Below are 13,247 nucleotides of genomic sequence, written 5' to 3'. Positions count from 1 at the left end.
TTTAAAGAGTCAAGTGGGCGATGAAGGCTGCATCATTGGCAGTTCATTGAACTTCATCACTGATGTTCAGAAATTGACTTTCAGCATATAAAGTGTTGTGTCTGATACTTTCCTGAGGTCTGTAGCAGGCTACCCTAAAGTTACAGCACTTCCCTTATGGAGCTAAACACATTCACTGTGTCTCAATCATAAATGTTTTTGTTCTGATTCTGTGCAGGTTCGAAAAGTGTCAAATGAAATAATTCACACAGCCAATGAGAATGTCACCCAAGACCAGGAGCGCTCTCTCATCTTCATGCAGTGGGGTCAGTGGGTTGACCACGATTTGGACTTAGCCCCTTTCACTACTACAAAAATCAACAATAAAGAAGTTCATTGCGAGACCAGTTGCACCTTTGAGCCACCTTGCTTCCCAATTCAGGTACAACTACAACCCTGAGTCTTTTCCACCTTGCAGGAGCAGTCCCTGGGCTCTAAGACTGAGAATAGTGTATAAGGTTAGACCCAGAAAAACTTTATGTTGAAAAAATAGAAAGATCAAAGTTGTGAATTCTTCAAAGAGCCTAAAGCACCTAGGACACTGTATATTACAGGGGGAGCTGGTAGTAACCAGGGGGGCTGGAACATTTTTTATAGTGGGGGTGCTGAAAGCCATTGAACCAAACTGTAAACCCTGTATATAATGGAATCCACTTCGAGTCAGTTCATGCGGCAGCACCCCTAGTTCCAATACCTATGGTAGTAACCTCTATATTTAGGTTGGGGATTCTTGTTCATGGGGATTGGTGTCTGCAGTCTGCAGTCATGACAAGCCAATGGTGAGAGTCTGCGGGGTGTGTGGTAGGGGAACCCGGGCCCTCCCTGCTCCATCGGGGGCCCTGTGACTGCCAGGTCAGATACACAGCCTGGGGCAGACACCCCCAACCCTGCTCTCTGGGTCACTTCCTACCCCAGCCTCTGCCCCTCCAAAGTCACAGCAGAGTCTGCTTATGGACTCACTGATTGGCGATTCTCCCTGGCATTGATCCGAAGACTCTTCTCCATCAATTGCAGCCCACTGCTCCCCAGGGCCCCCAGTGGCTCAGCAGATGGGTCTGGTCCAAGTAGTGGGTGCTCCTGTAGCCTCTCTGTAGGAGCTAACAATGTAGGATTGTTCCCTTGCTTTATCCACCCTGACACAACTGGGATGCTCCCTTTTGAGCTTGGCCTTCATGGTGAGCAGGCCCTGCAGGCGCAGCTGGGCTGGGCCTTCTGGGCCCAGAGCTACTCCTTAACCCTTGGTTCCCCAGTATGGGGCTGGTACACTCCATAACAATTCCATCATAAAATACTCTTGCAATCTTTTGTGAGAAGCTCTACTAGCTCCATTGTTTGCAGTTGGTTTTTGAAATTTGGCACAGAGAAAGCCCTGGAGCCAGAGAAGTGCCTGTTCATTGCCCTGTGGAATTCTGTTCACGGTTTGCTGAGATACAATAAGTAGTTGAGAAAATGACCATTTCCCTTCTGTCACTTTCATTCTGCAGGAAAATGTTGGTAGCCTGGTGAAAAACTAACTGAACACCACATTCTAAGGCTGGGCCCACACTGCTGCCAAAGAAATGGTAGCCACCGTACTGGGAATGTCTATCAGCTGTAACAGGGTATTGTGGGGAGAGACAGACTGGGATGCTGCACCCAGCACTTTCCCCAAGCAAAAGAAGACAGGGAATTACACGCACAAAAACTCCATTAAAGGAACACTATTTAGATTGCAAAGTCAAGCATTCCAAAGTTTAAAAATGCCAGAATTCAGGTTGTCCAATCAACCTTTATTCTGTCCCCTGGCACATCTGGATCATGCTACAGTCTTTTATTATGTGATTATTTACTATTTTTTCGAGGATTGGTTTAGTGCACAGAATGGACACACAAAAGGCAGACTTAAGAGCAGCCATAACATTTGTCATTTCCTAACTTTTGAGTGCTTGACTTTGTGATCGAAATCATGTTCTTTTAGCACAGTTGGGCTTTTTGTTTGGTTTAATTGGGTGGTTTGAGGGTGGGGGTGTAGGGAATATTTTTATAAATCAGGAAAAGAACCTGGGTATCACAGTGGCCATTTCAATGAAAATCTCTGCTCCATATGCAGCTGTGGTCAAAAAAGCCAACATGCTGGTACAATGCATAAAGAATGGGATGGAGAATATGAGAGAAAAAATATAAGGGCCTTATATATATCAATAGACTGTGGAACTCACTGATACTAGATGACGAATGTAGCAAGATACAAAGAGGGATACGCATAACAAGAGCATCCAGAGTTAGAATAGCTAATGCTAATACAATTTTTGACAGGGTTCTAAAAATCCTACTTCAGATTTTAAACCTATTTAAACCATTTTAAACCAGATCCTTTACTATTAGGGATTAGAATGAGACCTTCTTGGGGGCAGATTATCTCATGACTGCCTACTGCAGGGTTCATGGCACCTTGCTCTGAATCATCTGCCACTGAACGCTGTCAGAGACAGGACATTAGACTAGATGTACCTTGGGTCTGATCCAATCTGTGAATTCCCGTCGCTATTTTAATACATAATAAGAATAGATAATGCGTTTGGAACATTCCTAGATTCATAGATTCTAAGGCCAGGGGGTATTCTGAGCATCTGGTCTGACCTCCTATATAGCATAGTCCACAGTGCTTCCCTAGAATAATTCCGTTTGAACTAGGGAATATCTTTTAAAAAAATTCAATCTTTATCAACACATCGACACTTTAAATTGGGAGTAAATTCTCTTTTGTTTTCTACAGATTCCCCCTGATGATCCACGAATTAAGGACCCAAATACTTGTATGCCATTCGTCCGTACAGCTCCAGTGTGCAATGCCAGAACATTTATGCGAGAGCAGATCAATGCGATCACCTCATTCTTGGATGCCAGCATGGTGTACGGCAGTGAAGTACCTCTAGCTAAGAGTATTAGGAATCAGACAACCCAGCTGGGTTTGATGGCGCTGAACCAGAACTTTACTGATGCAGGGTTGGGATTACTGCCCTTTGAGAACAAAACCCAAAGCCTCTGTTTATTCACAAACAAGACCATGAATATCCCCTGTTTTAAAGCAGGTAAGTCATGTGCCTGGAGCACAATTAGTTTTCTGAAGTGAGCGGCAGAGAAACTTAGCAGTGCCTGAGACAAATATAATGAGACATCAGAAACTATTGTGTGACCGTATTGTGTACGAAAAAATGGGGGGAACCATGAAAATCACAAAACTGAAAATGGAACCGGAAATGTTTTGGTTTCCAAAAACCAAAATGACACTTTAAGCCAAACCATTTTTTCATTTTAAAATGTCATTACAAAACTAAATGAAAAATTCTAGTCAAAAGGAAATTTCCCACAGAAAATCCACCATTTTTTGGTCAACAAATATCAAATGGTCATTTTTCCGAAGGAATTTACCATGAAAAAATTGGTTTTCCAATAAGCTTTGTTGTTGTTGTTTTCAAATAAAAGACAAACAAAACAAATTCTATCGTGTGCAACCAACTGTCTCACCCCTTCTCTCACATCATCGATAGCAGGGTTTGTACTTCAGCATAGAGCAGTACCAGTGACATGGAAGAGTGACTGCAGTACGTGGAAGCAGTAATAAGCCATTTTTCTCTAAAACAGTGGACTGCATATGCAGAAACGTTCACATTTTTCTCTTTCAATTCTTCCTCCCAGCTGATTTGGCTCATGAATATTTTCAGATTTTGAAATTGGTGTTTTTAAAGCACCAAGTATATATATTACTGGTTTGGCATTTCTTCTGGTTATACGTTACACATGTGATCCGCTCCTTATCGCTTGTACCTAAGCGACCACTAATTTTCAGTTTGGTGATCAGTTCCTTTTTGTCTGTCATCTCCTGTTTGCTGCATCTGTTTATGCCTCTGTAGTTTGCAAACCACTGACTTTCTATACTAAGGCATGTTTATACAGAGAGTTAGTGCGCAGTAAGCTGGGGTGCAAATCTCCAGTGCTGTAGCGTGCCGTGCACTAACTAGCTGTGTGGGCCCTGCATTAAAGACAGTAACTCCTCACTTAAAGTCGTCCCAGTTAACGTTGTTTTGTTGTTACGTTGCTGATCAATCAGGGAACATGCTCATTTAAAGTTGTGCAATGCTCCACTTTTATGTTGTTTGGCTGCCTGCTTTCTCCACAGCTGGCAACCTCCCTACGCACCCCACTCCCCACAGCGCCTCCCGCCCGCTGGCAGACCCGGCGGATCAGCGCCTTCCCCCTTCTCCCCCCGCCTTGCGGCAATCAGCTGGCTTGCAGCGTTTTGGAGGCAGGAGGGAGGGGGGAGGAGCGAGGACTCGGCGCGCAGGCTCCCCCTCCTTCCCCTGCCTCCCAAACGTGGCAATCAGCTGGTTTGCGGCGTTTAGAAGGGAGGGGAGGGAGGGGGAGGAGCCAGGACGCAGCGTGCGAAGTAAAGGGGGAGGAGGTGGGGGGGAGAAGAGGCAGGTCAAGGGTGGGGGTTTGGGGGAAGGGATGGAGTGGGCGGGCTGAGGGTTGAGCCCCCCACCCCGGTGCTTGCAGAGTAGGGGAAGCTGCCCTGGAACCTAACCCCCCATTTACATTAATTCTTATGGGGAAATTGGATTCGCTTAACATCGTTTCACTTAAAGTCGCATTTTTCAGGAACAGAACTACACCGTTAAGTGAGGAGTTACTGTACTCTGTGACCCACACAGCCAGTTCGTGTGCAGCAGACTAGAGCACTGTAGATCATAGGCGTGCGCAGCACATTTCATTAGGGTGTGCACCCAGGGAGCCCCACCCTAGCCCCGCCCCTGCCCTAGCCCCGCTCCCGCCCTGCCCTAGCCCCGCCCCCATCCACTCCCTCCTACTTCCCGCCCCCGACTGCCCCCCTCAGAACCCCCAACCCCCCCTGCTCATCCGGGATTTCAGCTGGGAAGACTCTGAAGCTCGGGATGCGCTTCCTCAGCTAGGGGAAGTATGTAACCCACACACCTCCTGGGTGTGGTGTTCTGTCCCATCTAGTGGCACCGAGACCACTTAGAGAGAGAGATAAAATGGGTCTGCTCTACAGCCTTAACTAACAGGCAGTTGGCTTTTAGCTCATGCTGTAGAGGCTCATGTACTAAGCTCCAGAGGTCCCCAGTTTGATCCCGCCCGGCGACGGGATCTGTTGGCATTAAATAGGCACCTAAGATAACTAGCCGATTGCCCTACTTTCTCAGTATGAATCAGGAGGCCTCCCTTGTTGCACCCTCCTCCTTGTGTTTCCTCCCGGTATCCCACTTACCTCAGGGCTTAGGTCTCCATCCCCTGGCAAACCTAGTTTAAAGCCCTCCTCACTAGGTTCCCTCTCTTTGTTAGGTGGATCCTATCTCTTCCTAGCAATCCTTCTTCCTGGAACAATATCCCATGGTTAAAGAATCCAAAGCCCGCTTTCCAACACCACCTGTGCAACCATGCATTTACCTCCACAATTCAATGGTCCCTATCTGGGCCTTTTCCTTCAACAGGGAGGATGGACGAGAACACAACTTGCACCTCAAACTCTTTTTTATCCTTCTCCTCAGAGTCACATAGTCTGCAGTGACCCGCTCAAGGTCATTCTTGGCAGTATCATTGGTGCCCACGTGGAGAAGTCGGAAGAGGTAGTGGTCCAAGGGCTTGATCAGTCTCGGCAGACACTCCATCACATGCTGAATTCTAGCTCCAGGCAATCAGCACGCTTCTCGAGTTTCCCAGTCTGGAGGGCATATGGATGACTCCGTTCCCCTTAGGAGGGAGTCCTCGACCACCACCACCCGTCTCCTCCTCTTGGGAGTGGTTGTCGTGGAACCCCCATCCCTAGGACAGTGCATCCCATGCTTCCTGGTCGATGGGGTCTCCTTCTGATCCCTTCCCTCAGGTGACTCTTCCAAACCAGTAGTCTTCCATAGTACCTGTGCAGAGAGCCTGAAAATGGTTTCTTATTTCTATCTGCATTGGAGGTACATGGGTTCTCTCTTTCTTCTTCCAGAGGTCACATGCTGCCAATTTTCTTCCCCATTCTGCACTGTCCTTTCTGATTTTCTGCATGCTGTGCCTGCAGTACCAAACGCTGACTTCTATCCAGAAAGTCTTCATTTTCTCTGATGCAACGCAGGTTAATACTTGGGTCTCTAGTCCTTTAACCTTCTCTTCTGATATGGAGACCAGCTCGCACTTCGTACAGATGAAGTCACTTCTATCCTCTGGGAGAAAGACAAACATGGCACATCCTGTGCATATCACAACAGCTGATCACTCACTATCCATATTGTCTTCTTTCTAAGAGCCTCTTCAGAAGTTGTAATTACCGCTCACAGAAGCCTGAAAGGCAAAAACTCTGTGGGAGCTCCCCCTAAGTGAACTCCCAGGCAAAACTCCTGCAGACTGCCTGCTTGCTTCTGTGCCAAACCTTGCTTTGCTGTGAACCCCAGACTCCAGCGTCTGACCTCGATTCGTCTCTGACTCCACTACTTGTCTCCTGTCTGTAGCTGGGGCCTGACCCTGGTATCCTAAGCCAGCTTGACCCTGACTCTGCTACTTGTCTCCTGCCTGCAACTTGGTAACTGAGCGGTGCACATAGGTCACCCGCAGCACAGCTGTAACAGTGAACAACCCATCAATCAAACAGCAGATTGACCAAACGCACCTCTCACCTAGCCCCACTACCGCATACTTCCAATCACTGAGTCCGCAGCTCTTCCCTTGGAAATCCTGTATTTGGCTGCCTCTGTTCATAGCTCTGAACCTTTGAGCAGCAATGATCTCTCTATGAATGGTCTCTCGGTATTGAAACATCCTCTGAATTTCTAAATATTGTAGATGACAATGTCCTAGCTCAAACAGTGTTACATCCAACATGGGGGGATTCTATATTAGAGTTTGTCTTCGATCGATGACTATCTCTGAAAAGCTGGGTGTGACTTGCCCAGAATCACACGGGAACTCTGGCAGAGACAGGAATGAAATCCAATTCTCTCAGCTAGCATTTAACTGCTTTAACCATAAGATCATCCTTTACCTTTCTAAAACCCTCTGCCTCATACACTACATACCTTCTAACTTCTGTAACAAAGGAGGCAGGGGTCCTACAGACAATAGATTTCTTCATTACGCAACTGTGACCCATTCCTTGAGCGTTGTCAATACCCTGCTCTGAATGAGAAAGGGGACTGCAGGAATTATATGAGAACATGTAATTACAAACTGTATTATAATGTGCACACACACACACAATGGGGGTGGGGGAGAAGGGCTGAATTAAGGTTGCATGGTGTTTTTTGTTTTGTTTTTCAAAAGAGCAAAGTAAAAAAAAAAAAAATAGAAAGTCCACCAAGTGGAATCATCTTGATCCCACCCCCCATGGGACATATACAGGATCTCAATATTGTGATCCACAACAAAGATCTCTACCATTTGAGATAACTGAGTAACTGGTAGCACTAGTAGATTGGTATCCTTTATGGGGACCAGCCATTACAGGGGAAGAGTCAGACATTTTGCTAATAGAATTCATAGCTGTTTGCTGACAGCAGAGGAGGGTTGAGATGCAGGAATCCTGGGTTCAATTCCAGGTTCTGGAGGGCAGTGTGATCTAGTGATTATAGACCCTTCGGCCCCTACCCCCCTCTGCTCCTATTCCCTCACCTCCCAACTCCTGTCCCTCTCCCACTCTGCTTCTATTCCCACCTCCAGCTCCCATTCCTGTCCCCTGCATACCCCTGCCCCCTCCCGCCACTCTTCCACCTTTGCATTAGAGTGATATTGCGCCTCCCCCTCCATGCGTTCAAGGTGCTAGTGGGGTGGTATTAAGAGTACAAGAGAAACAGTCTCTCTGCTCCCAGTTCTGATGCACAGCCCCACAGCAGCCAAGAGAATTAATTGCAGGAAAAATCCTGCTTGGCACCAGCTGCCCTGGGCAGGAGCATGCGAAGTTGCTCTGTGGGAATGTGCATGTGCAGTTCATTCACCATGTGAAGGGATGGACCATGCTCAGTGCAGACACAATCCTTGAAGATTTTTTTCTGCCTGCCCCTAACAAATCTCCTCTGAGAATGCGCAAACTGAGATTTTTCAGAGGTTTGTAGCTTGGCCAAATTTGTGTGGTTTTTATGGGGATGGCAAAATTACATCCCTTACACTAGGGCCAGCCCGCTACCAAATTTCCAGTCCCTGCTCCACAGCATGGAGGTGCTAGAGATCCTCAACAAAACAGTTGTAAGAACATTTTAACATGATCAAAATAACTTTAATTCCGTAGCCCCATTCTCAGAAACAGCTAAACTGATTTTGCTGAAAATTTCAGGAAAACAATCAGCCAGGGGAAGACACCTGGCATGGGGAATTCAGCCTGAATGGTTAAAGTTTGGCAAAATTATAAGGCACTGAAAACAGGGTATGACCATGGAAATGTTGGGCAACCTTAACTGTAGACAGCACCACCAGTTGTGCCTACAGCGAACTGCTAGCAGCTCACCTTACAATGCAGGAGTCTAATATGGCAAATTAAAAACAGTTCCTCAGCTGAATAAAATATACAATTATACTGTGTTTTTATATTTTAGGTGATGCACGAGTAACTGAAAATCTGGGACTTACAGCTCTACACACACTCTTTGTGCGGGAGCACAATCGCTTGGCTACCGAGTTGAAAAAATTAAATCCACACTGGGATGGAGAGAAACTCTACCAGGAGGCCCGAAAAATCATAGGTGCCATGACCCAGGTATTAGCTGCAATATCGTTTTTGCTGCCATTCACTTGTTGATTAAACCTTTCTTGCTCAGATTTAGACATGATTTTCCCCTCCAGAATTGCCTGTGCAGGTTCCTACACACCAAGCTTGCTCAGCCCTGTAGCCACTGGGGCTATGCGTGCAGCAGCCTGCAGATCTAAATGTGTTAGGCACCCTCTGTGCTGCAGGGGCCCTCTGCCTTATCAGTCACAGCTCAGTTTTAGTGGCTTAGTGTTGTACAAATGGAAATAATTACTGTGTCAGATATTGCACCCGCATGCGGTATCTTTGGGGACCAACGCGATCAATCCATGAACAGTTTCAGTGTGATTGTGTTCTACTCCATGGGGGTGGTTACCACAGCGCCTCCAGGAATTAAAAACAGTGAGGGATGATTAACGTGAGTTGCTAAGACAACCCCTTGAGGTAGTTTGCATTTCTTGGTTCAAACTGGGTTTTCCAGAGACATTTGCCCAGTCACCCAATTTTGTGAGATCCCTTTGTAACTCTTCACATTCTGCTTTGGACTTAACTATCTTGAGTAATTTTGTATTGCCTACAAACTTTGCCACCCGTTTACCCCTTTTTCCAGATCATTTATGAATATGTTGCTCACCATGGTCCCAGACCTCTGGGCAACACCACTATTTACCGCTCTCCATTCTGAAAACTGACTATTTATTCTTAAGCTTTGTTTCCTATCTTTTAACCAATTATTGATCCATGAGAGGACCTTCCCTCTTATGACAGCTTACTTTGCCTAAAAGCCTTTGGTGAGGGACCTTGTCAAAGGTTTTCTGAAAGTCCAAGTACACTATATCCATTGAAACACCCTTCTCCACATGTTTGTTGACCCCCTCAAAGTATTCTAATAAATTGGTGAGGCATGATTACCCTTTACAAAAGCAGTGTTGACTTTTCCCCAACAAATCATATTCATCTCTGTATCTGATCATTCTGCTCCTTACTATAGTTCAACCAGTTTGGCTAGTGCTGAAGTGAGGCTTATTGGCCTGTAATTGGCAGGATCACCTCTGGAGCCTTTAAAAAAAATTGGCATCACATTAGCTCTCCTCCCAGTCATCTGGTATAGAAGCTGATTTAACTGATAGTTTACATGCCACATTTAGTAGTTCTGCAATGTCAAATTTGAGTTCCTTCAGAACTTTTGGGTGAATACCATTTGGTCCTAGTGACTTATTACTATTTAATTTATCAATTTGTTCCAAAACTTCCTCTATTAACACCTCAAACAGGGACAATTCCTTAGATTTGTCACCTAAAAAGAATGGCTCAGGTGTGGGAATCTCTCTCACATCCTCTGCAGTGAAGACTGATGCAAAAATTCATTTACACAATGGTCTAGTCTTCCTTGAGTGCTCCTTTAGCACCTTGATCATTCAGTGGCCCCACTGATTGTTTGGCAGGCTTCCTGCTTCTGACATACTTAAAAAAAAATTCTGTTAGTTTTTGAATCTTTTTCTAGTTGCTCTGCAAATTCTCTTTTGGCCTGTCTGATTATACTTTTACACTTGATCTGCCAAAATTTATGCTCCTTTTTACATTATTTTCCTCAGTAGAATTTGACTTCCAATTTGTAAAGGATGCTTTTTTGGGTCTCTAACTGCCTCTTTTACTGTGTTGTTTAGCTATGGTAGCATTTTTTGTCATAGAATATCAAGGTTGGAAGGGACCTCAGGAGGTCATCTAGTCCAAACCCCTGCTCAAAGCAGGACCAATTCCCAGACAGATTTTTACCCCAGTTCCCTAAATGGCCCCCTCAAGGATTGAACTCACAACCCTGGGTTTAGCAGTTCAATGCTCAAATCACTGAGCTATCCTTTTTGGTCCTCTTATTAATTATTATTATTATTATTATTATTATTATTTTTAATGTGGGATATACATTTAATTTGAGCCTCTATTATGATGTTTTTTAAAAGTTTCCATGACGCTTCCAGGCATTTCACTCTTGTGATTGTTCCTTTTAACTTCTGTTTAACTAGCTTTCTTGTTTTTGTGTTGTTCTCCGGTCTGAATTAAATGCTGCTGTGGTGGGCTTCTTTTGTATTTTCTCCCCCGCAAGGATATTAAAATTAATTTCATTATAGTCACTGTTACCGAGCGATTCAGCTATATTCACCTCTTGAACCAGATCCTGTGCTGCACTTAGGACTAAATCAAGAATTGCCCCTCCCCTCGTGTGTTCCAGGAGTAGCTGCTCCAAGAAGCAGTCATTGATGGTATCAAAAAACTTTATTCCTACATCCTGTCCTGCGTGACATGTACCCAGTCAATATGGGGATAGTTGAAATGTCCCATTATTATGGTGTTTTCTATTTTTATAGCCTCTCTAATCTCCCTGAGCATTTCACAGTCACCATCATCATTCTGGTCAGGTAGTCAGTAATAGATTTCTACTCTTATTATTCAAGCTTGGAATTTCTGTCCATAGAGACTCTATAGTGCAGTTTGATTCATTTAAGGTTTTTACTATATTTGACTCTATGCTTTCTTTCATATAAATTGCCACTCCCCCACCAGCATGACCTACTCTGTCATTCCTATGTATTTTATCCCGTTATTACCTTATCCCGTTGATTATCATCGTTCCACATGTTCCTGTGATGCCTGTTATATCAATATCCTCATTTAACATGCGTCTGACGAAGTGGGTATTCACCCACAAAAGCTTATGCTCCAATATATCTGTTACTCTTAAAGGTGCCACAGGACTCTGTTGTCATTTAACACCAGGCACTCAAGTTCACCCATCTTAGTATTTAGACTTCTAGCATTTGAAAACCAACCCTTTTAAAATTTCTAATTATTTTGGATGAATTATTGAAGAGACTCTTTTTCATTTAACTGTTTCTCTTCAGCTCCTGCCTGTACTTTATCAATTTCTATCCTCTCCTCTTTACTAGGACCTAGAGAATCCCTGTTACTAGATCCTCCCTAAGGGATGGCTCTCTCTGAACTGTGTGCTCCTCGGCTTTCCCCCAGCTCTCAGTTTAAAAACTCCTCTAGGAACTTTTTAATGTTACGTGCCAGTAATCCTGTTCTGATTTGGTTTGGGTGGAGTCCATCCTTCCTGTAGAGGCTCCTCCATTCTCCAAAGTTTTCCCAGTTCCTAATAAACCCTAAATCCCTCCTCCCTATACCATTGTCTCAGCCACACACTGAGAGCCTGCAGTTCTGCCTGTCTAACTGGCCCAATCATGGAGCTGGAAGCATTTCAGAGAATGCTACCATGGAGGTCCTGGACTTTAATCTCTGACCGAGGCATCCTCTTGGGGAGCGTTACAGGCTAAGTTGCTCCAGCTGGGGAAGAAAGTTCATATCTCAGCCATGCTGTCTGTGAGTGAAGTTCAGCCCTGTGCAGAGGCCAACACAAGGTACAGGCACTATCCAAGCCCCTCCGATAGCTGGGCCTTCCTAGTCACCCTTTTGAATATCAGCACGTTGGCTTTGCTCTGGTCCTCTGGAGCATCAAACTCAGTGGCTCAGAGAGCTCCACGGCCAATTCTTTTAATTCTCTTGGGGGAAAGTTTTCCAGTCCTGCAGATTTAAAATGTTTAACTTCAGCAGTTGCTGTTTAGCGTACTCCCTACTTACTAGTGGAATAGAAAGTATTTAATTGTAGGAATGTGTTGCTCCCGAACCGTCTGCCCACGAGAACGGCAAACTGTTCCCTTAGCAACGAGGCAGGAGTGACCTTGTCCCAGCGTCTGTGTTTGGGAAAACTTTTTGGCTTGCCTGTTTTTCTCCCTTGCAGCTGGCTTTCACGTGCACAAGATATGGGGCTGTTATTTTATGTAATTGACTACTGCATGTCTTCTTCATGCGCAAGATTTGTACCAATGAGAAGTGTTGTAAACAAAGCAAGTAATATAATAAAAACCCCAGGAAAGGTTTTTTCCTGAGAGGCTTTTTGCTTGAAGCTTGTGAAGCTCTCTAGCTACCACAAACCTGGTGTTCTATTTCCTTTCCTGTGTCGTCGCCACATTTAATTATCACTGTAAGCTATGAATACATCCTCCTGCTCCTTTCAAAACACAGAACAGAAATATTTATTGAAGACTTCTGCCTCTTCTGCATCATTACGGACAATTTTGCCATCCACACCTAGTAACAGAACAAAGCCATTTGCTAGCATTGTTTTTGTGGCTCATATATTTAAAATTTCCTTCTTGTTGTCTTTAACTTTCCTGGCTGTTTCATTGATGTCTTGCATTTTGACGCAGAATTTTTGACCAATCCTATTGATAATGTTAGAAAGTGATCGTTTTTTCCTTTAGAAAGAGCGTATATGAGCTTCTAACTCAGTCTGTATTCCCTTCCAGGTAGTAACATACAGAGACTACTTGCCACTTCTGCTTGGAGATGAGACTGAGAAGGAAATACCATGTTACGTGGGCTATGATGAGTCTGTGGATCCCACCGTGGCAAATGTATTCTCCTTGGCTTTTCG

The 13,247-nt window shown here is 44.8% G+C and overlaps 1 protein-coding gene across 1 annotated transcript in view; it reads left to right on the top strand.

The window, feature by feature from the left end:
- The window catches only part of LOC113405257 (myeloperoxidase-like), a gene marked incomplete at both ends in the record, with an annotated part of 23,334 nt that overhangs the window by 5,609 nt on the left and 4,478 nt on the right, over positions 1 to 13,247 (top strand). Inside the window, 4 exons of the mRNA XM_026646283.1 lie at positions 218 to 421; positions 2,795 to 3,110; positions 8,604 to 8,764; positions 13,120 to 13,243. Coding sequence (XP_026502068.1) covers positions 218 to 421; positions 2,795 to 3,110; positions 8,604 to 8,764; positions 13,120 to 13,243 — 805 coding nt within the window. The remainder of the gene's footprint in view (positions 1 to 217; positions 422 to 2,794; positions 3,111 to 8,603; positions 8,765 to 13,119; positions 13,244 to 13,247) is intronic.

The sequence above is a fragment of the Terrapene carolina genome, unplaced genomic scaffold (genome assembly GCF_002925995.2).
Source record: "Terrapene carolina triunguis isolate 2854851 unplaced genomic scaffold, T_m_triunguis-2.0 Scaffold34775, whole genome shotgun sequence".
Lineage (NCBI taxonomy): Eukaryota > Metazoa > Chordata > Testudines > Emydidae > Terrapene > Terrapene triunguis.
The sequence above is the reverse complement of the archived record's forward strand: the minus strand, read 5'-3'. Positions and strand labels throughout refer to the sequence as shown.